The sequence below is a fragment of the Cheilinus undulatus genome, linkage group 17 (assembly GCF_018320785.1).
Source record: "Cheilinus undulatus linkage group 17, ASM1832078v1, whole genome shotgun sequence".
In the NCBI taxonomy this organism is placed as follows: Eukaryota; Metazoa; Chordata; class Actinopteri; order Labriformes; family Labridae; genus Cheilinus; species Cheilinus undulatus.
In genome coordinates this window covers 28,927,234-28,950,386 of record NC_054881.1, presented here as the reverse complement: position 1 = coordinate 28,950,386, position 23,153 = coordinate 28,927,234, and the positions used below count along the sequence as shown (strand labels likewise).

General features: G+C 38.5%; 1 protein-coding gene across 1 annotated transcript in view; it reads left to right on the top strand.

Moving 5' to 3' along the window:
* The window catches only part of lpar1 (lysophosphatidic acid receptor 1), a 56,703-nt gene that overhangs the window by 23,081 nt on the left and 10,469 nt on the right, over positions 1-23,153 (top strand). The window contains exon 2 of the mRNA XM_041810783.1: positions 7,564-8,319. Within this exon, the coding sequence (XP_041666717.1) occupies positions 7,581-8,319 (739 nt within the window). The 5' untranslated portion in view covers positions 7,564-7,580. The remainder of the gene's footprint in view (positions 1-7,563; positions 8,320-23,153) is intronic.

Sequence of the window (23,153 nt, the reverse complement as noted above, 5' to 3'; positions counted from 1 at the left end):
AGGGAGCAGACTGAGGTTATGCTGCTGCAGTTTATTCAACTTCTGTTTGACCATAAATCTGGCAGAACCTAGTTTATCTCAGTATGTGCCAGAGCAAGTGTTACAAAACCCAAAGAGACCTCGATGTCACATTTACTCTAAACTTATCACATTGAGTAACGACACCACAGGGCCACTTTCACTGAGTAGAAGTCTTTAATAACAGTGAAAAAACTGTTTCTGGGCTTACTACCTCAATCAGTGTTGCATGTATAAAGTCCACACTAGAAAAGAACTACCTAGGTCATTCTTTTAAAGGGAATTGCACCTATTTAAAGCAACAGTATGTGACTTTTCCACCTCAAAATAAGGCTTTCAAAGTTACACTATAAGTACAATAACTTCAGCAGGGAGAATGGCGTCATTACACCAGAGCGCCCTGGTCACCTGCTTTTAGAAATCTGCAACTTTGACTGCAGGTAGTGCACATGGCTTTGCTGCAACTTGCAATAGTTAGCCAGTTAGCCCACAAGGATGCTGTCTGATGCAGTGGCTAGTGCAAAGGGTTTGAAAAAGACAGTGACAGATAAGGCTAAGAAGTAAAGGAACAAAAAGAAATATCAGACAGGTTTTTACACATCACTGAGAGCTTCATGAAACAGTAGGGTGTTAGCTATGCTAGCTATGTTGCTGTTTGCTGTTGCAAACTGTTGACATGACTGCCAAGCAAATGATCTGTCCCAATGGGACATGTTTAATATTTTAACCAAAGGTATGTCTCCAGCTGGCGTACAAATGAATGAATCCGTCTTGAGCCTAAAAGCCCTTGCGATTCTTAAACTTAGCTTTTTAAGTTTGGAAAATCACAAACCTATCTCAAGTACTATATAAAGAATTACCTGCTCCAGTGTATCCTGTTGGCCACAGAATAAAGGTATCATGACAATAGATCTACATACTCCAGTTTACATTAGACACACAGGGGCATTTTTTTTAAAGGTTTATTTTTGGGCATTTTGTGCCTTTATTTGATAGAGGAGAGGACAGTGGATGGAGTTGGAGGCGGGGAAGAGAGCGGGGAGAGACATACGGTAAAGGGCCTCAGGCCAGATTCAAACCCAGGAAGCCCGCGTACATGGGGCGCGTGCCTTATCCATTCTGCCACCTGCACCCCGTACAGGGACATTTTTGAAGAAAACAGTTGTTAAGCTGTTTCAGTGTTGTGCTTGAGTTTCAGTAACTCAAGATAATAAACTAATACTTAAAAACAGTATTTATTAAGTAGCAGGTACTTAGCCATTTATCATCTACATTTTACTTGTATATTTATATTAAATTAACTCACCTTCCTCATCAGTTGTAATTTTCAATTAAATTTTTTGCATACTTTGATTTCAAACATCCCTGACACTCAGAGTAGTCCATCTTTTTTGACTCCATGTGGCAATAAATGAGAGATGCACACTGACTCAGGCTGCGCTTTTCCATGTTCAGTGCACCAGGCATGCCATATTGTTGTTCTTCCACACAGAACAGGCTTGACTTTTCTAACTGAGTGGCTAACTTCACTTATTGTTCAAAAGTGTTTCATGCCCAAAGGCACGGGGAAAATTCTGCAGATTAATAGTTGCTTGTCCAAAAATTTTAGTAGAATGCAAAAATACTTAAAGTGATTGAGTACTGTTTAGTTAAAACTAAAAGTGTGTTCTGTCAACTGTGAGAAACTGAGCTGATGTGGCTGTTTTGAATATTCAAGCTCTCTTATTCCAGCTTCATTTTTAAATCTCTTACTTGTCAGTCTTACAGTATGTAATAATGATTGAAAGATTACGATTAAATGATTGAAATTTCATTAAACTGATTAAAAAAAAGCTTAGCGCAAGTACCAAGGCCTTACCTTATAATTTCCATAACATCAATTGAGCTGCATAAAAATTGAAATCACAGAAATTTGGGGCTGTCCTCACTTCTTTTTACAGTATGGGCCAACGTCGTTAAAGCACAGGCTCAGATGGCTTGGACTGTTAATTTTCTTCCTCTTGTTCTGCTTGAGTGTTGTTTTCACCTGGTTACCTCCACCTCCTGGACAGTGGAGAGAATCAGTTAAACATTTATAAAACCAAATAATAGAAGATTTACTTTACTATCAAGTAAAGTTACTTTATATATGTGAATCTGGATAGTTATTGGAGTTTACAGAGAAAGATCTGAACGCTGGATTACATTTATACTTGGTTTTATGTCTGTGCACCCTGCCTTCAGATTAAGTTATTTACACATTTTCTAGCTATTCTAGAATATTTTCTAAAATGAAATTATATGAATTTTTTAGACAACTGTTTCAGCTGTTGGATGAAATTATCATTACACTTTTACTGTTTTCAGTGCATCTTGCAACTGCATCTTCTCACATGCCATGATGCAGTTGTTATTGATCTTGATAACTGATTGGTTGCCCCTTTAGCACCATTATCAGGCTAAATATTTATATGTACTCACAAACATGGGGGAAAAAAAAGGTTAATTGATGTTACTTAATAAAACGCATTTTTTGACCCTTGGTAGTGAACAATTAAATGGACATATGAAATGTTATTACATAGAGAAATTTGTTTATGACTCCGCTCAGTCTAAACTACAATTAAGAGTGTGTAATTGTAAGAGAAAAGGAGACCTTTATGATAGATGCAAGTGTGTGTTAATTAGGCGTATCTTATGAGTTTATGGATGTAGCCCTGGTGCTGATGCTTGAGTTATGACCTCACTACTAAGGATTCCAGGGTGGTCCTTTCATAGCCTGTTAGACACTTACACACACAGATACACTCACACAAAACACGCTTTCTTCTCTCTCTCAAAGCAGCCAGACTTTATCGCACGTTGCTAACAAGCATGAAGGGAGTGTGTCGACACACACTCAAGCACAGCCAGCATTTTGTCCTCTGTCTTTGGCATCTGGGTTCAACACATTGTGCGCACACACATGTAAAAATGCTTCAACAACTTAGTCATTCAAACTTTCTCTTGTACACTTGTACACACCCAGGTGTGGAAATACTGAAGTCTAAAATCCCCTCTTTCGGGTCTCTGTTTTTATACTCAATCTTTTCCTCTTATATGACCTGCACACACACATGCACACACACAATGGCAGGATCTCTCTCTGCAGGCTCCAAAGGTCTGATGAAAGTGTTGAGAATGTGTACTGAGAGGCCACTGACACTTCCTCCACTTTCTAGTACTGACGAATGGCCTCAGGCATCTAATGCCCTGGTGACTGCTTCCTCCAGACGTTTAATGACCATAAGCCGCAGATGACAAACACAATAAATGGGCTTTCATCTGTGGTGGTGGTTGTCCTAAAAGCTCCCTTGCTATGGATCTATACTGCTTTAGTGTTGCTGATGTCACTCTGCTGCTCCTTTCACTGCCTCTTACTGTAATAGATGAGTAATTACTTTTCTGGATTGAAGTAATGATTAAAAAACTCAAATTACATAAAGATTTGATAATGACCTTACAAAAATTATAAAGACAATGGAGAGAAAAATAAGGCCATCAGAAACAGGAAATGAATGCTTTCTGATCAAACAGCAGCATTTTATTGTTCTAATGGTCTGTCACAAACCTTGATTACTTGTACAATTAAGACTAATAAATTAGTTTCCTTTAAAGAGTTATTTTTTCCATTACAATATAGATTTGTACATTGTGAGAACATAATACATAATATATACCTTATAGTCCATGTATTCCACTCTTAATATATATACTCACTGGCCAATTTATTAGGTACACCTTGCTCGCACTGGGTTGGACCCCCTTTTTTCTTCAGAACTGCCTTAATTCTTCGTGGCATAGTTTCAACAAGGTGCTAAAAGGTGCACATCCATGAAGCAAATCTTCTGTCTCAAAGGTGCTCTTTTGGATGCAGATGTGGTGACTGTGGAAGCCATTGGAGTACAATGAACTCATTGTAATGTTCAAGAAACCAGTTTGAGAGGATTTTAGTTTTGTGACATGGTGCGTTATCCTGCTGGAAGTGGCCATCAGAAAATGGGTACACTGTGGTCATAAGGGATGGACATGGTCAGCAACAATAGGTAGGCCGTGGCATTCAAATTATGCTCATTTGATACGAAGGGCCCCAAAGTGTGCTAAGAAAATATCCCCCACAGCATTACACCACTACCAGCAGCATTTTTCAGGCCATTCTCTGTAAACCCTAGAGATGGTTATCCAAGTAGATCAGCAGTTTCTGAAATACTCAGACCAGCCCCTCTGGCATCAACAACCATGCCATGTCAAAGTCACTTAAATCCCCTTTCTTCCCCATTCTGCTGCTCAGTTTGAACTTCAGCAAGTCACCTTGACCAGGTGTGCATGCCCAAATAAATTGAGTGGCTGCCATGTGATTGGCTAATTAGCTATGTGCGTTAACAAGCTATTGAACAGGTGTACCTAATAAAGTGGCTGGTGAGCATACATAACCAGGTATTCTAAAATTATGGGATGTTGTTTTTTATGGAGTCTTTAATTTTCGAGATTTGAGTTTCTGTTAGTGAACTGAACAAGTGAGTGATGGACGTTAGCACGGCCTTTCCAGTTTAACAGTGTGCCTGTATTTTTGCAGTGATATCAATATGAATGGTGTTATGGGGTTTTATGGTAAATGTGGAGATGTCACCAATTAGTGCAGTAAAGGGGCATAGAGGGGAGCTGAGACTGAGGATGTGTGTTCTGTGGAGGACTTTATATTGTATTAATTGGATTTTGGAGTTAACGCACATAGAGAGGGTATTATTGCTTATGATTTGTCAGGTGAAATCAATAGGTTGGTGGTCCATTTATCTGTGGGGATTGATATTGTTAGGTCTTTGGATGTTAGCATTTATTATATCTGGAGTAGGTCTTTTTAGGGTTTAAGAGATGAGTATGGTCATTAAAGGTTGTAGTATTGAATTTTCTATATCTTTAAGCTGAATATATTTGAAGTAACAGTGGTCCTGTATTTCATATTTCTCCTGAATTAGGTCGAAGGTCATGGGCAGACGGTCAACGAATAGTTGTCCCAGGCTGGTTACTCCTCTCTTTCCATATTGGGAAGATGGGATGATTTGGAAGATTGGGAATACTTTATTAATGATTTGAAACATGGGGTTGCGCCAGAGTGGTGAATGGAGACATTGTGAGAAAGTGTGATTGAGAAATTTCTGGGTTTAGCGTTAAACTGTTCTCTGTATCTAATCAGGCTGGAGTGGTGTCATTGATTGATGTACAGCAGTTGTGTGAGAGCAAATAGTGGAGAAGTTTGGGGCTCCAAGTCCTCTGTTTGGGGGGTTTATATAGATTATTTTATTTGTGGTTTTAAAATAGTTTAGTTTAAAATAGTTCTAATATAAAGTTCTGAAGTATGGGGTGCCTATGTCCCACTGAAAGCAATCCTGGCCTGTGTTTAATTTTGTCTCTTCAGAACTCAATTTGCAGAAAGAAAGCAGATACATCCGCCTTGTCTGGTGCATTAAAACATTAGCAATAATTTAATACAGCTAATAGAACACTCCTTTGCTAATTCAGTGTATGAAATAACATTTAGCAGCCACTCCAAGCAAACATGTCTGCCACTGGAGACTGTTATCAGACTACCTTGGGAAACTGAGAGCATAAACATATCCCCTGACAGTGTTAATTTAATTGATTAGGACTTCCTTCTTCCTTCTACTGTTATTGGTGCCCTGCCATGCTTAATACACACCCGTATTGGGGAAGGAATATAAAGATATTTTATCCTGCCATTCTGAGTCAATACACTGTATAGTTGAAGAGCATTATTGCTTTTGGCTCGGGTTAGTGTTTAGAAGCGGGCTAAATTTAGACATTAATACATTGTATTCTATGGAAAAATACTCAGCAAGGAAATAAATTATGGGTTACTGCTCCTGTTAAATATAACATTCTACATTATGTAACATATCTTGTTTATTATGGTTGTCAAAACAGCATGTTTCCTGTGAAATATAGTGCTCTTTAATAGCAGAGGTACAAGGGGTGAATGGTATTTTTGGCTAACTTCATTCAGTTTTCAACCTCATTTCTCAGGAGAATGACTTATTTTTCATGTGAATGTTCTTAGAGGTAAAGGTTGGGAAAGTTTTTCCAACTGTGCGAATTAGACCAAGACGGGAAAGAAATCCTTCATGTTTGCAGTTCACTGACAATGTTTGCTGTGTCACTGCAGAGAGAAATGAGGGCTTAGAGGATTTGAGCAGTCCTGGAAGGTAAATCAAATCAGGATTTCAATAAAAAGGCTTGGCCTTTAACACAGAGCTTGTCCCTCTGTGTTTTACCCCTTCTCTCTCTTTGTCTCTGTCTTATTTACACAAAGTCCTCTCTACTCCTGTCCTGAGGTCCTGTTTCCGGTATTGTTTGTATGAGAGAGACTAGCCAAGATCTGTGTAGGCCTGGAGCTCAAACACGCATATTCCTTTGAGCTCTGTTTATGTGTGTGTGACTTGACTCATTGTGCCATGTTGTTTTTTTCAAGCAGAAATACCCATAAAAATCAGCCAGATGGAAAAAGCACATTTCAGTCTCATGTCACTGTAGAGTTTGTTCAAACAGCACTCTAGGTAAACACACAAACACCACATAGCAGACAAACTACCCCAGTGTCATGGTGCTGTTGACTGCGACTTGTAGACAATACAAGTTTTGTTTGCAGCAGTTGTGTTTAGATCATTTGCTCCTATAAAGCCCCTTTTCTATCTTGTTTGTTTTCTATATATGTAATAATCTAGTCACCAAACACACACACACGCAATGACAGCTAATTGTTTGAGTCTAAATCTGCTGGGGATTTCTCCCCCATGTTTAAGGAACCAGCTTAAGACCACATTTCCTGAGAGCAGCTTTGGATTGAAGGTTATGAAAGAGAAATGTGTGTATTTTCCTGGAAGTACAGATCAACACATTGTTGTCTAATGCATAAAAGTAGGACACATGTTTTAGACAGCAAAGAGAGGGATGCAATCCTTGGTGAGTCACCAAGATAATTAATAGTTTTCCTGGAATAGAAAAACAAAAAGACCTAAAGTCATACCTATACTCACACCCAACCTGCAAACTCTGTTTCTTACCTTTACTCTCTGTCCGCACAGACCATTTTTGATACACATCTTAGCTCATCTGTTTAGTTGTGAGCTTTTGAATGTCAGATTAAAATTTTCCTGTATGCCAAACTCATGAGACTTGGGAAATTCCAAACTTATGGGATCTTAAGACATCACAAATTTGACTCACACATTACGGTTCGGTTGCCAACTGAAGGTTAAAAGCCAGATGTGACATCCTAATGTAATTCTGCCTTTCTGTAGGATCGGGGGGGACTATTGTTTTGAGAAAATGAGCGCTGTTACAGAACAGAGCATGGGAAAAGTAAACCTTCCATTTAAGCAACAAAATTATAAGCAAATCTGAAGAGTATCCAGTGATTCAATGCAGAACTGTGCTCCCATGAGATTAATTTTCACCATAATGTCTAGCTTTAATTGTTTTTTCTAACTTCTGACATATTTTCTCCAACAGAAAGCACCATTACCACCATGGATGAGGAACAGTGTTACTACAATGAGACCATCGCTTTCTTCTACAACCGTAGTGGCAAGTACCTTGCTTCTGACTGGAACACCGTCAGCAGGCTTGTGATGGGATTGGGAATCACTGTGTGCATCTTCATCATGCTTGCCAACCTCCTTGTGATGATCGCCATCTATGTCAACAGGAGATTCCACTTCCCCATCTACTACCTGATGGCCAACCTGGCAGCTGCTGACTTCTTTGCAGGACTTGCATACTTTTACTTGATGTTCAACACGGGACCAAACACAAGGCGCCTGACTGTTTCCACATGGCTGCTGCGCCAGGGCTTGATCGATACCAGCCTTACGGCATCTGTGGCCAATCTGCTCGCCATTGCCATTGAGCGCCATATCACCGTGTTCCGTATGCAGCTGCACACACGTATGAGCAACCGCCGTGTGGTGGTAGTGATTGTCATAATCTGGACCATGTCTATAGTGATGGGAGCCATCCCTAGTGTGGGCTGGAACTGTATCTGTAGCATTAAGTCTTGCTCCAACATGGCCCCACTTTACAGCAACTCCTACCTAGTCTTCTGGGCAGTGTTTAACCTGGTGACATTTGTTGTTATGGTGACACTTTATGCGCACATCTTTGTCTATGTGCGCCAGAGGACCATGAGGATGTCACGGCATAGTTCGGGACCACGACGCAACCGGGATACCATGATGTCTCTCCTGAAAACTGTGGTGATTGTTCTGGGTAAGGAAAAAGTTAAATACTCCACCTACCTATTTATTTAATTGTATGTCTGTTTATGTATTTATCTGTCTATCAGTTCATTGATCTATCTTGGTCACCAGCCAGTCAGCTTTTGCTAGCAAATTACCCATCTACTTATACTTATCGTGCCTTTGTCTAGCAGAAATCTCCTCTGGGAATCTGTTATCTTTGTAATGGTGATTTCAACATTTCAACATCAGCAGCAGGAGAACAATGAATCTGTTGATGGGCCTTTCTGTGAGGCTGTATCATTCAGCACACAATGTTTGCCTAGCACAAGTAGAAGCATCCAGCACAATATTCCAGGCAAAACATTCTCCATTTCCTGTTGCTTACAAAGTAAAGTGTGTAGAATATACAGTTTTCTTACATTTGTAGAATAAGAAAAAGCAGAAGATATGCATTATACATACTTCACTCACATAGGCTGAAATACATTCACATGGACAAGCAGAATCCTATGGATATGCACTGACAGAGAGATAGAGTGAGAGCCACCTGAGTGGTTGGAAGATCAGGGCCTCACTCCAGGGCATACTGGGAGTACTCAGGAAGTGAAATGGCATCTCTCCAGTTACCATACAAATTTCTAGACATGGTACAACTAAGACTTGTGCTGGGAACCCTCCAATTCCCAACCTGTCCCTACAGACTGAGCTACGCCCATACAATCAAAACATTAAAGACTGCAACCAAGGCACTTTTATTGGATGGAGTTTGTTGATTTTCACCAATGGATTCTACTTTTTGTAAAATGGGCAAAATCACTTCCTCTGTTTCCTGAAAACAGAGCTCAACAAATGCAGCAAAAATTTCCTCTCACTGAGACCTGATGTGGTGGGAAAAGTAAAAATGTATTCAGCCTGGAGATCATCTTTATGATTTTTCAACACCAGGCTTTAATGATTTGGCTCTCAACCAGACTACCTTACATGCTGCTGTTCAAAAGTCTAATATACACCAAATGGACAATAACACAAGGTTTTGAGTCCAAGTGTTCAATCACCCGATGAGAAAACCTCTGCAATTAATCATCTAATGCTGGTTAGTTTATTATATGCTAGAAAAAAAGTTTGATTAAGTGTTAAATCACAATAAATATTAAATATTTATGTAAACGTATCTCAAACAAAGTCAAACAGTAAGTTTTATAATGAATCAAAATAACATTCTAATAGGTAATAGGTGGATATAAAAGAGGTAAAAAGCCAGATAGTGTGCCAAAGCTTTTCTTATCATTTTAAGTTTCCCCTCCTGAATGCACCCATCACACATTCAGATGTCAAGAGATTTTCTAATGCATATTAACTGAGACAAAATAAGAAATAAAAAAAAATAATAGAAAATTTTAAAAATTCAGATCCAAGTACCTACCAAGGTTGCTTTAACATGAAGCCTGATGTAACAGAAAGAAAGTTCTTTTCAATTCAGTAACAATGCTCCATTATTGGGATGATGGATCTTTTTTTAAATGAAAATAATTAACTGTAGAAAATAAGCTATAACCGTACTCTTTCTCACCACTAAAGGATTACTTTTCATGAATCATCAATAATCCTGGTGTTTAAAAACTGTATCCAAAGCTTTAAAAATAAGAACTGATTTGCATCAATGCAGGATCATTTTTAAACATAGAATACTGTGATGCAGGGTGGGAGATTAGCACCAACCACCAGCAAAATGGTACTTTTGAGCAGTGTCAGGTAAAACTGGTCAATTTCCCGGCCACTGGGGCAGGTAAATAAAAGTAGGCTAACTTAAGAGAGTAACTTTGTAACAGTGAACAGCATGAATTAAACCCCTTTTTTTCCTGTTTTGTACTGACTTTATGAGTAAACCCAAGCAGAACTACACACTCACTGACCAAAACAACTCTGCCTCCTCTTCCCTGTGGCAGAGATGCTGTCAAATGTTTACAGGCCGCTGTGTTCTAGGATGGTTTGACTCAGTGTCTTATGAGAGAAGTTCTCCACTGCAACAGGTGTAACTGCCAGAGGAGTTTGAACTAGGGGTTGACCAAATTAAAGGCCTGGCCGATTACTGATGCTGATATTTTGCTGATTACCTTTATCTGTCCAAAATATCGGTCTAATGAATGACAAATAATCGGTATCAGCCCTGAAAGCCAACATCAGCTGACCCCCTAGTTTGAACCAATGTCCTGGATGTTTGAAGTCCAAGATAGTTAAACAAAGCCAGAGTTTTGGCATGAGACTGCTGATATTGTGCCCAAAAAAATTAAATCCTAACAAGTCTGACTCTCATAATGCAGAAAAAGGCCTATGAATTTACTGTGTTGCCATAGGACGCACAGCAAATGTTGATTTGCATGGTCAACTACAGACAAATTGGTTGAAAAAACAAGGTTAAAATGAGTTTGGATCACTTATGCACCAATCATCTCTTATTAAATAGCCTTTAACTTGAAAACTAAAAGCCTTTTTTATTATGTTATAGCATTAAATAATGTTGCTTGTTAAAATAGAGTGACTGGTAAAAAATGTGTGTGGCTGGTAGATTTTTAAATCCACCAGCCACAGTGGCAGGCAGACAAAAACGTTCAATTCCAACCCTGCTGTGCTGGTATACAGTCTGATAGTGCTTGTTTATTGCTTGTTAAACATTCTTGGAGAGAAGAGTTACCCCTTCATTAAACAGAGCCTTGTTTTCAATGCTTTTTTACACATCAACTGACTGTAGCAGTAGCAAATTACTGCAGCTGTGTGTAAAATAAGCTGGAGTGTCAATTGTGGGAAAAGCACTTCTTTCTGCCTTGAAGCAGGATGTGTTGGTCCTAGACAAAACATACCAAAGGATTCTGTGTGATTTGTCTCTTATGTGCTGTGTAATCTCATCCTGTTGCCTCTGTTGTCTTTGCTTCACCCATAATTCAGAGCAGTGGACGGCAGAATCTGCACTGCAGCCCATAGTATGTTTAAGACGTACATTTTCTGCTACATGAAGATTCTTTGTTTGTTTCCATTGATTTAACCTGCCTTGTAGGTCAGCAGTTTTTAAGAGAACAAAGCAAGTGGCTTTGGTCTAATCTGTAGACATTTCTGTGACTCAAGCTGAAGGTCACTGGGGGATAGCAAAGCCACAAGCAAATGTTGATTAATTACCACATTTATTATGGTTTCAACTTATCAAGATGTTCTTTTATGGAAAAAGAGAATATAATGTAGAAAAAAAAAACTTTTTCTACTACATATTAGACAATTAAAGACAGTTTTAATACGGTCAATACCACTTTTTTTCCTCCTTTAGAACTATTTGTAACGTTCATTCCGGATAGTTAACAGTTGGGACAGTATAACATTTTGAAATGTGATTGAGTAGATCTGCATGGCCTAAATTCAGACCACAAAATCAGCAAAATCTATTTGGCACTATCTTTTTTCCACTGTAAATGCTTGAGCAGAAGTTAAAACCCTTTGTGTTATTGCAGCTGCTTTCTTGTAAACATTGTTTCTTGTCCCACTACAGAGAAAGATCTGAGTCATACAATAACACTTCAATACACTTGAAATTACTGTTGTGTGCTGCTATTACCTTCAGTCAGAAACCCTTTTTAATAAACATGTTCCAAGTTTTGACTGGTGACTTCATCCTGAAGCAGTAAAGCTGTTGGAGAAACTACATGGAGTGCGTCATTCAGATTCTTTATATCAAGTTGTGAATGGTCTGGCCTAGGGTCACTGACATGACAGTTTAAGCTCATAATTTTTAAAAGCCTTACTTTATCTTGATGAACTTGAATTGCAGGTTTCATATGAACATTTAAGATAAATGAAAGTTACACTGGGAAACTTGAACTGCTGCTGTTTTTAGGATGCATTCCTGCATGGATTTAGTCAACCATGCTACTGAAAAGTTTAAGTTGTACTTATGAGCACTTCATGTAGAGTCTGTCATCACTGAATGTATTTACATGAATATGAGTATACTGGTTTGAGTGGAGTTTTTTAAGTATCCCATTTTCATGGGGGGGGGGTATGTAAGCACTATCCAAATTTCAAAATCCTGGTTAAGCCCTTGTAAGCCCTTTAAGAAACCTCTTTTTTTTTTTTTTTTATTGGAAGACTTGAAAAAAAAAAAAAAACGGATACTGTGGCGTGTAGCCTATTCACTTTAACCCATTTTGTGACTGCTGCAGTTGCCTTAAACAAGTGACGAATCAGCAAAACAAATGTGGCAGCAGCAATAAGAGGGCTGGACTGAAGCAAGTAACTTAGTTTCAGTTTTTAATAATGACATCATAAGATTTAAAGTTTAGATGAGAGGCTCTGTCCCACCAGTAATGGCTTCATATTTTCACTCATTGCTTCCTCCGCCTGTGTGGCAGTGACAGGCTGACACCTGTTAGAGGTGAGGATATGTTTAGTATTTAATGTCCATTTCTTTCCCCATGGCTGGAAATGAGGTGTATACACCACGTCAGCCACATCATGTTGGTATATAAAATTGCTTTTAAGTCACAGTGGTTTCATTCTTCTTGGATTTCAAAATTGTCTTAGGTTGTATTGTATATATGAAAAAATCCCAGGTGCTTGCACAAATAAGATGTAGTGATCAGAAACTGGAATATTAGTATTTATCTTGTTTACACGGATATGAATAACTAGCTTTTTCTGTATGTATGAACACCGTAGCCCAAATATGATCACAACTGGGATAAGCCTGGATACTTAAGTCCATGTAATTGCGTTTAGTGGAAGTGTGTGTTTAGGAATGGGTGGAAGTGACATGAGGTGTAAATTCTTCTGAGGGGCCAAATATCTTGAAAAGTTCTTTAAAAGTAAACCTAGCATGTCAGTTGAATATTACAACACAATAGCAGATTTACTGACTCTAAAAAAAAATGCATACTGCAGTATGCCCGCCCCTAATGTTTAACATTAAAAATGTTTTAATGTAAAATCAGGTCATGAACAGCAGTTGTGAAGAACCTTGCAAAGCTGATGGACTGGACAGACTCTGTGTTTGTCATCAGGTAAATCCATCTCCATCCAGACCTCCAGTTTGAAATGATTGTTCCAAGTCTGAGAACAGAGCTGACCAATCGGCGTCATTTGAGGAGAAGGGGTGGGGCTTAGTTGTAGCTGACAGCAATAGCTGCTGCTGCTTTTAGCTCGGATGTAGCCATAGTATAGGGGCTTTTGTCAGAACTGGACCACAATTCTTTTTTAATTAAAACGAAAAGAAAAGCAATGAAAGCTTTTCATGACAGAAATTATGTTTTTCTCTTCTCCTGACCTGCTTAGGCATGAGTTTGCAATAGTTTAGGGTGGGGTTTTACTGTATAAAAGTAAACACACTGGCTGTAAGAAGTGGGCCACCACATTTCTTTAGTAAACCAAGAGCCCAGAGCCACACTGAAGGCTACTTGGCCAGGAAGACATTTTTGCACTTCTTCCAACTGGCCTCAGCAGTTTTATCCAACAACAAGCTCAGCTGTTAGTAACCTGCAAGAGTTCCTGTCTACCAAGCTCAGATGTGCATGCCTACTACCTGATTTTGTCTTGTTGCTTTTATTGGCGCCTGATGAAGGTGACAGGTGGAACATTTAACAAATCACTTTCTGAGAATATGTAGAAATGTCATACCATTCCCAAACACCTCGGAGGTTTCCCAGATGGATGTTAATATAGCCCATGCATTGGACATAGGAAACAGTCAGTATCTGGCATGTCAAGTTAAGAAGACCATCCTAAACAGAAACTTGATTCTTTTTCAGTGATTTCAAGTGTTTAAAACTGTTTTTGTGAAGTTTCAAATCCAACAGCATACAGACTGATATGTACACCAAAGCCTGGGGAGTGTAAAATGTTGTGATTTGATCTAAGACTTCTTGAGTTGTATTTAAAAAACTAATTTGAATAAGTACAATAGGGAGTTCAGAGGAGTCAGTTGAATGTATTTTTTTAGATTGTATGATGTCAACTTTTCTGACCTTTTTTTTGGCCTCGCCTTGACGAGTATCCCATTTTACTTAAATTAATAAAAGCTGCACTAAAACAGCATTTTGGCAAAATAAAAACTGAACTCAAATAAGAAACCAGCTTTAAAAACTAATACAAACTAAACTGAAGTTAAAAAAAAGTGAAAGGAAATGGAAATAAAGACAAATGAAAAGTCCCAAATTAATTCAACCTTTGGCTGAACTACACTTGTATGTGTTTGGCACATGTTTTATTATGCCATTAATAATTCTTTATTTTACCACAATCAATAGTATAATTCCTTAAAAAAATCTCATTTGTTTCTTCTCACTCTGTTTTGGGAGGACAAGTCTTTGGAGCAAGGGTGTGATGTGTTTTAGTGAGTTTGGAATCCACCGCTGTGTTTCACTGAGATAGTTTCAGGAGGATATTTTGTTGCTGTTGTTCTAATAAAACCGTGACATTTGTTTTTTTCAATTTTATTTGCAGGGCAATAATTTGTTCTCTTGGGTGCTTACACCCTTTTCCTTTAAATAAACCCTCTTTGTCTGTTTTTGTCTTATGGACCAAAGCAAAACAAAAAGGGTCAGAAATCGCCCAGTCTCTGGTGTGTTAGACTTGCCGCTGAGTTTTATAGTGTTGGACTTTTTAGGGGAAGATTGAGATGAGCTGATGAGAAAGTAAACCTTCCAGCTATTCCCTGTCCGGTTTCCCCCATCTGCTGACCAGATGATAATAATTGCTCCCCTGCTGCCTGCTGTCCTCTTCATTTGGTCCTTCTCAGGATGCTTTAAAAACCAGTCATGGGTGATTTCTTCTTGGAAAGGCAGGATGAAAGGTTAAAAACAGGGGTTTCACACACTTACACATGTGCTTAGTCCCGAGGCTGCACAGATTTGCTTTATTCACATAAACTCTGAAGAACTCAAGAAGTTGAATGGTAGGAAAATAAACCAGAATATGGCTTTTATTTAATTTGTTTTATTAGAGATTACAAAACAAAGACACGCTCATATGGAGCAGCAGCTAAAGATACATACATAAATAGAAATATCGTTGTGTTATGAGGGGTGTATATTTGTGCATGTGTGTGTCTGTGTCACTCTGACTTAGTCCCTGGGTGTTCGGTTTTTATCCCAGTTCAAGGTCCTGCCACCACATTTCCTGCTTATTTGTACTGGACACCAAACTGAAAATGAATATATTATGCTGGAATTAGAGCTGACATTATAATGATCAACAGTGGATTATACTATAGATATTAAGAAGAAAAGAGCGTTGTCATTGGAGAAGATGATCACTGAATCAGCTGAGGCAAAGAACATGGAATTACTGGCACTCCTTCAGCCACTAAAAGACATAAAGATGAGGAAAAGCATTTCTGCTCATTATAGATGCAGGCAAGGAGATTTGTCTAATTGTACCACCAGCCACAGCCTTTTATCTCACTCTAGAGTGGTCACGTATGCCTGCAGACATTCTCAGAGAGTGGCATCACCTAGTGCTACCCAGCAGACCAAACAATCTCAGGGCTTGTGGTGTGTGCTGTTTTGACATGTAGTTAAATTTTGTAAGGGGGTGCATGTCAGCTACATACATCGGCCTCTGCAAAGGGGTCAGGTCTATGCATACCTATGGAGTAGTCTGATGTAGATGTATAAATCAAGATTTAGAGGTGTCATGTTGTGTTTATGACCGAGAGTAATGTTGTTTAGTACACTTTTAACAACTCAGAGAAAGATTATAGAAAAGTATAAGTCAGGGGATGGAAACAACAAAAATTTTCACAGCACTGAAAATTCATGAGTTCAGCTAAATCCATCATAAGATAATTTGCCATGATCACCGACCTCACAAACTGAGTGACTGTGCAAGGAGGAGACTAGGAGAGAGGCCACCAAGACACCTATGACTACTCGAAAGGAGTGTTGCATGGGTTTTTCACCAGTCAAAGCTTGAGAGTGGCAAAAAGAAAGCCACTGCTGAAGAAAACTCATTCAATCTTGGCTAGATTTCACCAAAAGGCATGTGGGAGACTCTGTGGTCAAGTGGAAGAAAGTTATTTGGCCTGGTAAAACCAAAATGGTGCTTTTTGCCCATCAGACAAGATGCTATGTGCCAAACACTGCACATCACCACAAACACATCATCCCCACTGTGAAGCATGGTGGTGGCAGCATCATGCTGTGGGGATGCTACTCAGCAGCTGGCCTTGGAAGGCTTGTAAAGGTTGAGGGTAAAACAAATGCTGTAAACTATACGAAAATCCTGGGGGATTATCTTATTCAGGCTGCAAGACAACTAAGGTTTGGAAGAGGATTTATTTTCTAGTAAGACAATGACCTGAAACATGCAGCAAGAGCTACACAGAAATGATTTAAAGACAACAAGGTGAATGTTCTGGAGTGGCCGAGTCAAAGCCCAGACTTCAATCCGATGGAGAATTTGTGGCTGGACTTGAAAAGGGCTGTTTGATCCCTGTGCATCCTGACAGAGATTGAGCAGTTTTGCAAGGAATAATGGTATAAAATTGTCCAGATGTGCAAGCCTGATTGAGACCTATCCACACAGACTGAGTCCTAAGATTGCAGCCAAACGTGCACCTACAAAATACTGACTTGAAGGGGAGAATATATATGCAGTCACTTATTTTACAAGCACTTTTTTTTTATTTAATTGACATCATTTTGTAGAAATATGTCTTCACTTTGACATAAAATATTTTTTTGCAGTTTTTGTTGTCGTTGAAAAAGCCAAATTATAATGGCAATGACTGATATATAAAATCAATAAAAGGGTAGAACATTAAGGGGAGTGAATACTTTTCATAGGCACTGTATGAGAGAGACCATCAGTTTTACCTAATCTTATTCACACAGTTCCATACACATTCATATGCCTTGGGGTTAAGAGTCTTTGGCTGGAGGAGCCAAGAACTGAACTGACAACCTCCATGTCATGAAATGACTGAACCTATCTACTGAGTCACTGCTGCCTCAAGCAGTGCAACATGTGTAAAACTGTTTTGTATGGGTGCATTTAAGATCCACATGCATGCACTCGAACATGTAGGGAATGAGATGTTATATGTTTGTCATGCTCAACCAAAACCACCAAGAAGAATTCCTTTAATTAGAAAATCTATGAGACAATAAATCTGATCAGAAATTAATTTTGAAAAGGGAAGGCTAAACTGGGATCAGGACTTACATACAACTTTTGTAAAACATCCAAGGGTCAGTAAAACTTTCCCCAAAGAGCAAAAATAATGAACTGTAGGGCCATTTTATGAGTCTGTCTCATTTTAATTCAGTAAATTTGTCTTTGTGCACATTAGTTCATAAATAAAAGGAAGTAAGAGCAGCAGGTGACTCAGAATTTGTCCAGTGGGCCGTAGTTCCCTTCTGGTGGAAAACATGTTTGAATGACACCAACAGAGCTTCTCCTCATCATTGTTCCCTGAGTCAACAGCACTGTCTAATTAACCATGACCCTTGTTCACTATGTGTGTGTCTGTGTGTCAGGTGTTGGCTCATGAAGGGGTCCACTGTGAATGATTTAATTATCTCAAAGCCAGTGGTGCTGTATGGGGTCACATCGTCAGACAGTGTGGAGCGCCAAGACATACCATCAGCTAACACATGCACACAGATGCTGTATCAATGACATACACATATTTGAAAGTCACACTGTATAACCAATCAATGTTCAACACAGGAACCCATAGCAAGCAGAACCAACCAGATCCAACTAGCCCTGTCCAGTCTGATGATGTCGGAGTATAACTCACAGTCACCCATTTCCTTTGTTTGATAGTGTGAAGCTTAAAACAAAAAATGACTTTTCACAGTGCAGCTTTTCTAATCACTCAACTGAAGCATCTGTCCTCAAGAATCTGGTATCTGCAGAGTCACTTGTTAAAATTTAGGTTCTGTCAACTTTTCACTTCACTTCACCATCCACAGTTTCCTTTTTGGTTATAACATTTTTGGGTGGCAGTAACTCAGTCTGTAAAGAACTGGGCTGGGAATCAGCCCAGTTCTTTACCCAACCAAAGGTTGCCTCTGACCATGCTCAAGTCCCAGCTGAACCAAGTCTGGAAATTTGCCTGATGGCTAGAGCAGTGCTGAGGTAACCTAGAGGTGCACTCACATTAAGGCACACACTAGGGGATTTTAAGCCCGATTTGAGGCAAGATTTGCCTCCCCGATGATTGTGGGGGCATATTCCAAATGGCGTCTGATGCATACAATTATTTGTCAAAATAATCTGCATGTGTGTGGTGTCAACACAGTTATTTTACTACTCCAGATCATGTTGTATCCTACCAGACCCAGGATCTTATTAAAGATCAAACTCATTTGATATTTACAATTCTAGGTCATAGTGCCTCTGACAGAGGCACAACAACCAATGACAGTGAGTAGACAGGGTAGTGTCATCAGCCAGATGATATGTAATTTCACTGCTCACATCCATAAACACAGGTGTAGCTTAATTCCAGCCAGGACTTCATCCTGAGTCTTTCCCTTGTTTTAGGATTTTTGCTGCACCTGTAATGCATGCCAGGACCACCTGTTTTGGAGGGACAGCAACAGGGTATCAACAGACATCAGTGTTTGTTTGTTTTTTCTGAAGTCACCCCAGGGATCACCCTGCAAGTAGGCATTCTTAAAATACCTGTGATGCTAACACACTGCAGCACAAACCTGCAAACAATCAGTGCCATGTCTGTGCTGTTAACAGACTATATACGTGGCCACAGCATTAACAAGCACCGGGATAAAATGCTGCTGACAGCAGGAATACTAGAGACTAAGATCTGACTTGAGTATTTGAGCAGGGGAAGCAGGCTTTTGCACTGATCCTGCAAGAGGGCCAACTGTCATATTTCAATTTATAGGAGATAGCAAGGCAAGCCCAATAAGCAACTACACTGGAACCAAGCCCAAAAATACGACCCTAAAGTGACGATATTTGTAAGAGATAGAAAAGCCACACCATGAGAACAAGAAAACAAGCCTAAAATCAAATAAATGCTCTTGGAACAATTGCTGTGTTCTTTGTTGGGCTTTATCTGCATGTTTAGTTTTCAGACAGTTAATGCACAAAGAGTATTTTGTCCAAACCATTGCAGAAAAAGAGATTCATAATGTTTAAAAAGTCCATGGGCTAAAGTTCTGCTTTTGCCATTAGGTAGAAATGCAGGATATGGGAATATTTTAGATGTGAGTGAATTATTTAAATTGCATTTGTCTAGAACTGTATAATTGAAAATTTCAATTTGAAACATAAAAATCTCAGCACCAGGAAGTGAATGAGTCACTGTTTCTGACCAACAACTGTGCAGAAACCTTCTTTATTACCATTTCAAAGACCTCACTGTATTTCCAGTCAAAAACCATTAGATCACAGTGACACCAGCAGACTCCATTTCTATGCACACCACAGCCTCTTTATCAATTATTGTAAACACTCAGCCAATGAATGTGAACTTTTATCTAATCTCCACTGTGTGCTTGGGGAAGAATTGGTGTGGGAAAGAGGATGGAGGAAAAGAAATCCCTCTGCGGAACAATGGGAAGTTGTCTCCTCATTTTAAATGGGACATTGTCAGTACCACAGCTTAGGGTCAGGTTGAGATTATGATTTGAGTAAGGAGAGGAGGTGAGACTGACAGAATAGGTGAGAAAGAAGACAGGTTGAAGGAAATAGTGGAGGAATGACTAAGGAAAAAGGAGACAGGCTGAGAGTAAGTTACAAACTAAAACAAAGAGAATCAAAAAGAGTGGAGAAATGGATTAGGAAAGAGAAAGAAGGGATGTATGACAGGAAACCATCATGAGAAAAAAGGAGGGATGCTAAAAGACAAAGAACCCCTCTGAAAGAAGGGAATGACAAACAGAAGAATGAGTGCAGTAATTTAATATTGTGTTTTTAATCATTTAAGGGCCTTAGAGTATTGCATGTAGGTGGAAACATTAGCTAAGAAATAATAGAAAAGTCCCAGATTGCATAGTCTAAAGCTTGACATACTTATCACAATGAGTTCATTTTACCATTACATTTGAGTATGTAGGGCGCCACACCGGCGTGGCTCAGTTGGCAGAGCAGGCGCCATATGCTGAGGCTCTGGTTCTTAATTGATTCCTGGTCTTGACGCATGTCTTTTCTGAATCTCTCCTTACATTTCCTGTTTCTCTTTAGCTTTCCTATCAAAATAAAAAAAGCCCAAGAATAATCTGTATAAAAAGCATGTATAATTTTTATAGCATATTAAATATATGAAGCAGACACTCATAGTGGTAGAAAATACATTACTAATGAGATATCAGGGATAGAAGTTAACACTGGGTGCAAAAGCCTTTTTTTTCTTAAGTGTCATAGATAAAGATGAGTTTAGCAGCACCTGTTTGTCCTCACAAAGTCTTAGCCAATGACAAGCATGGCAAGCATCTCAGTCTGTTTTACTTTATTATTTTTGTGTGTGGAGTGTAAAAATGTCAAAGAAAAGCACAAAGAAAAGTTTCAAAATGAACAGAAAAAGAAAACAGACTCTAAGGTTAACCGACTCACCAAGTCCCACAAATTAAAGCATTTAGAAGGACAGATGCTTAAAAAGATTAGGTTTTATTATGTGAAAATGTGATGTTATGGTGAGGAGAAAATGATGGTTTGTGTTAAAAATAGTCATTTGTAAAGGTTCAGTAACACTGGGTTAAGCCAGGACTCTTTTTTTTTTTTTTTGTGGTTAAATTCCTTTTCCATTGTTACTTTGATAAACTTTGGTTCAAAATAAAGGACGAGTTTATGGTCATGCTTCAGGAACATTTTTGACTGAAACAGGAAACGCATGACTTTCTGTACTCCTAAAGCCGTATTATTCCTTTTATGTAATTCAAAGACTTTTTCTTATGCAACTTTGTGGGTAGAGTTTAGACAATGACTAAGAATATTTTGCTGACCCATAGATTCAACTCAACTTTTAAGCAATGTTTCCTGTATTCTTATCGTACTCCCATCATGACAAAGCTTGATGTTTACAAATTGCTCTGGGTCATTTGCTGAATAGATTGATGCTGTTGTTTTTCTTGCATGGAGAGATTCGGTTTACCATGTGTTGACCAAAAAAGCCAGTTTTGGTTTGGTTTTGGTTTAGGGGTTCTTTAACTTGGGTATCATTTTCTTTCATTATGGACAATCCGCATTTACACAGTACAATGTTAGGTTTTGGTTTTTTTTTTCTTTTTTTAAAGAAAGTCAAGTTATGCATTATTGTCATTGATGGATGCTACAAAACACATTTCTTGAGCATTCTGAAATCTCTGAACTGCTGGCATCATAGAAAGCTAAACATTTAATTCTATAACAAAATAATCCTTTTGCTCAACTACCTGCAGATCCTTCAAGCCATCCACGACCATGCTTAACATGCTCTGTAGTGGACTATATGGGACGGAATGTAAAAGTAGGAGTTACTTCAGAATATATGTCAGGATAATCAAAAACGATTTCTTCTCTTTGGAAGTAACATGACACGTCTGCCATTAAAGCAAAGCCTTCCCACAACCATTAAGTTAAATCAGGAAAGAGCTACACTTTTCTTCATTTAAAGGAGGTTTTGTGTTCAGAGGAAGCAAATGGCCTTCAAATTACTGCTCGTTATTCACAAATGGTGTACCAAGAAAAAGAGCTTTAGAGCTTGAAGTGAGCCCATGTTTCTGCTTAATAATGATTATAATGCTGGTTTTAATTCAAAGGATGCTGGAAAGAATTGGCAGTTTTTGTTAGTGCATTCTCATCACTGTTTAAATGTTTTCACATTGTTTTGAGTGCTCCTCCATCTGTCTTTGTGTCTCTATAATTATATAAGTGACCGTTTGCGTGTGATTGTGTGGGCACATGTGAGTGTTTATCTGTCTCCCCTCATCTGTTCATGTGTTTGTGTGAGTGTGGAGTTCATTGCCGTAGTCTGGTCTCCATTATTTCCTTATTTTTGTTCCCATAGCCTTCTGTTTTTTTCTTATATGGAAGCCTACTTCCGCCAGGAAAAGAAGAGAGGTGATGAAGGTCAGCAGAGATGACAAAAAAGTATTCAAAAGAGGTCAAAACCCAAACTGAGATTTTGACTCTTGAGGTGGAAATCAGCACACTGTATGGTCAGTGATTACACATTCCCTAATTAAATAGGAGAACAAATAATGCTGATTCATTTTTTGATAGATTTAGCTAGATTTGAAATAATAAGTTGACCAGAAATTTTCCATTAATGGTTTGGGTTGTAGTTTGTTCAAAAAGTGAGACTAAATGATGAGAATAATACTTGGTCAAAAGGATCTCATACACTTCAAGAAACTCAAACATTAGTGTGAGCTTTTGTCTTCTAGTCAAAGTTAACGAATACACTTCCTAATTTGTGTTGGGTCATAAACGGCGTTAAGTCCTTGCCTTTTGCACACACCACCCATCACTACCCATATGATCAGATTATTCATATTTTCTTTAAAGTATGACTTACCAGCACAAATTTAGGACTTTTATTTACTGTAAATAATGTTCCTAATTTTAGGTGTTGCATTGTTTCACTCAGACATTGACCCCACCCATAAAGGTCTTGAAGATTTTCCTCTTCATCCTTTATAGGGCACTAATTGAAATACTTTGAAATTCAAAATTTAAGCCCTAGAATATTATTGGTGGATGTGTATGCATGTGTAAAAATGTGTAAAATAGAAAAATAGAATAAGGTCAAATGAGCGTTTACTTACACACTATATATATTATTATTATTATTATTATTATTATTAGTGGTGGGACTCGATTGAAAAAATGTATCTAATTAATTAGAGGCTTAATTAATTTCAATTAATC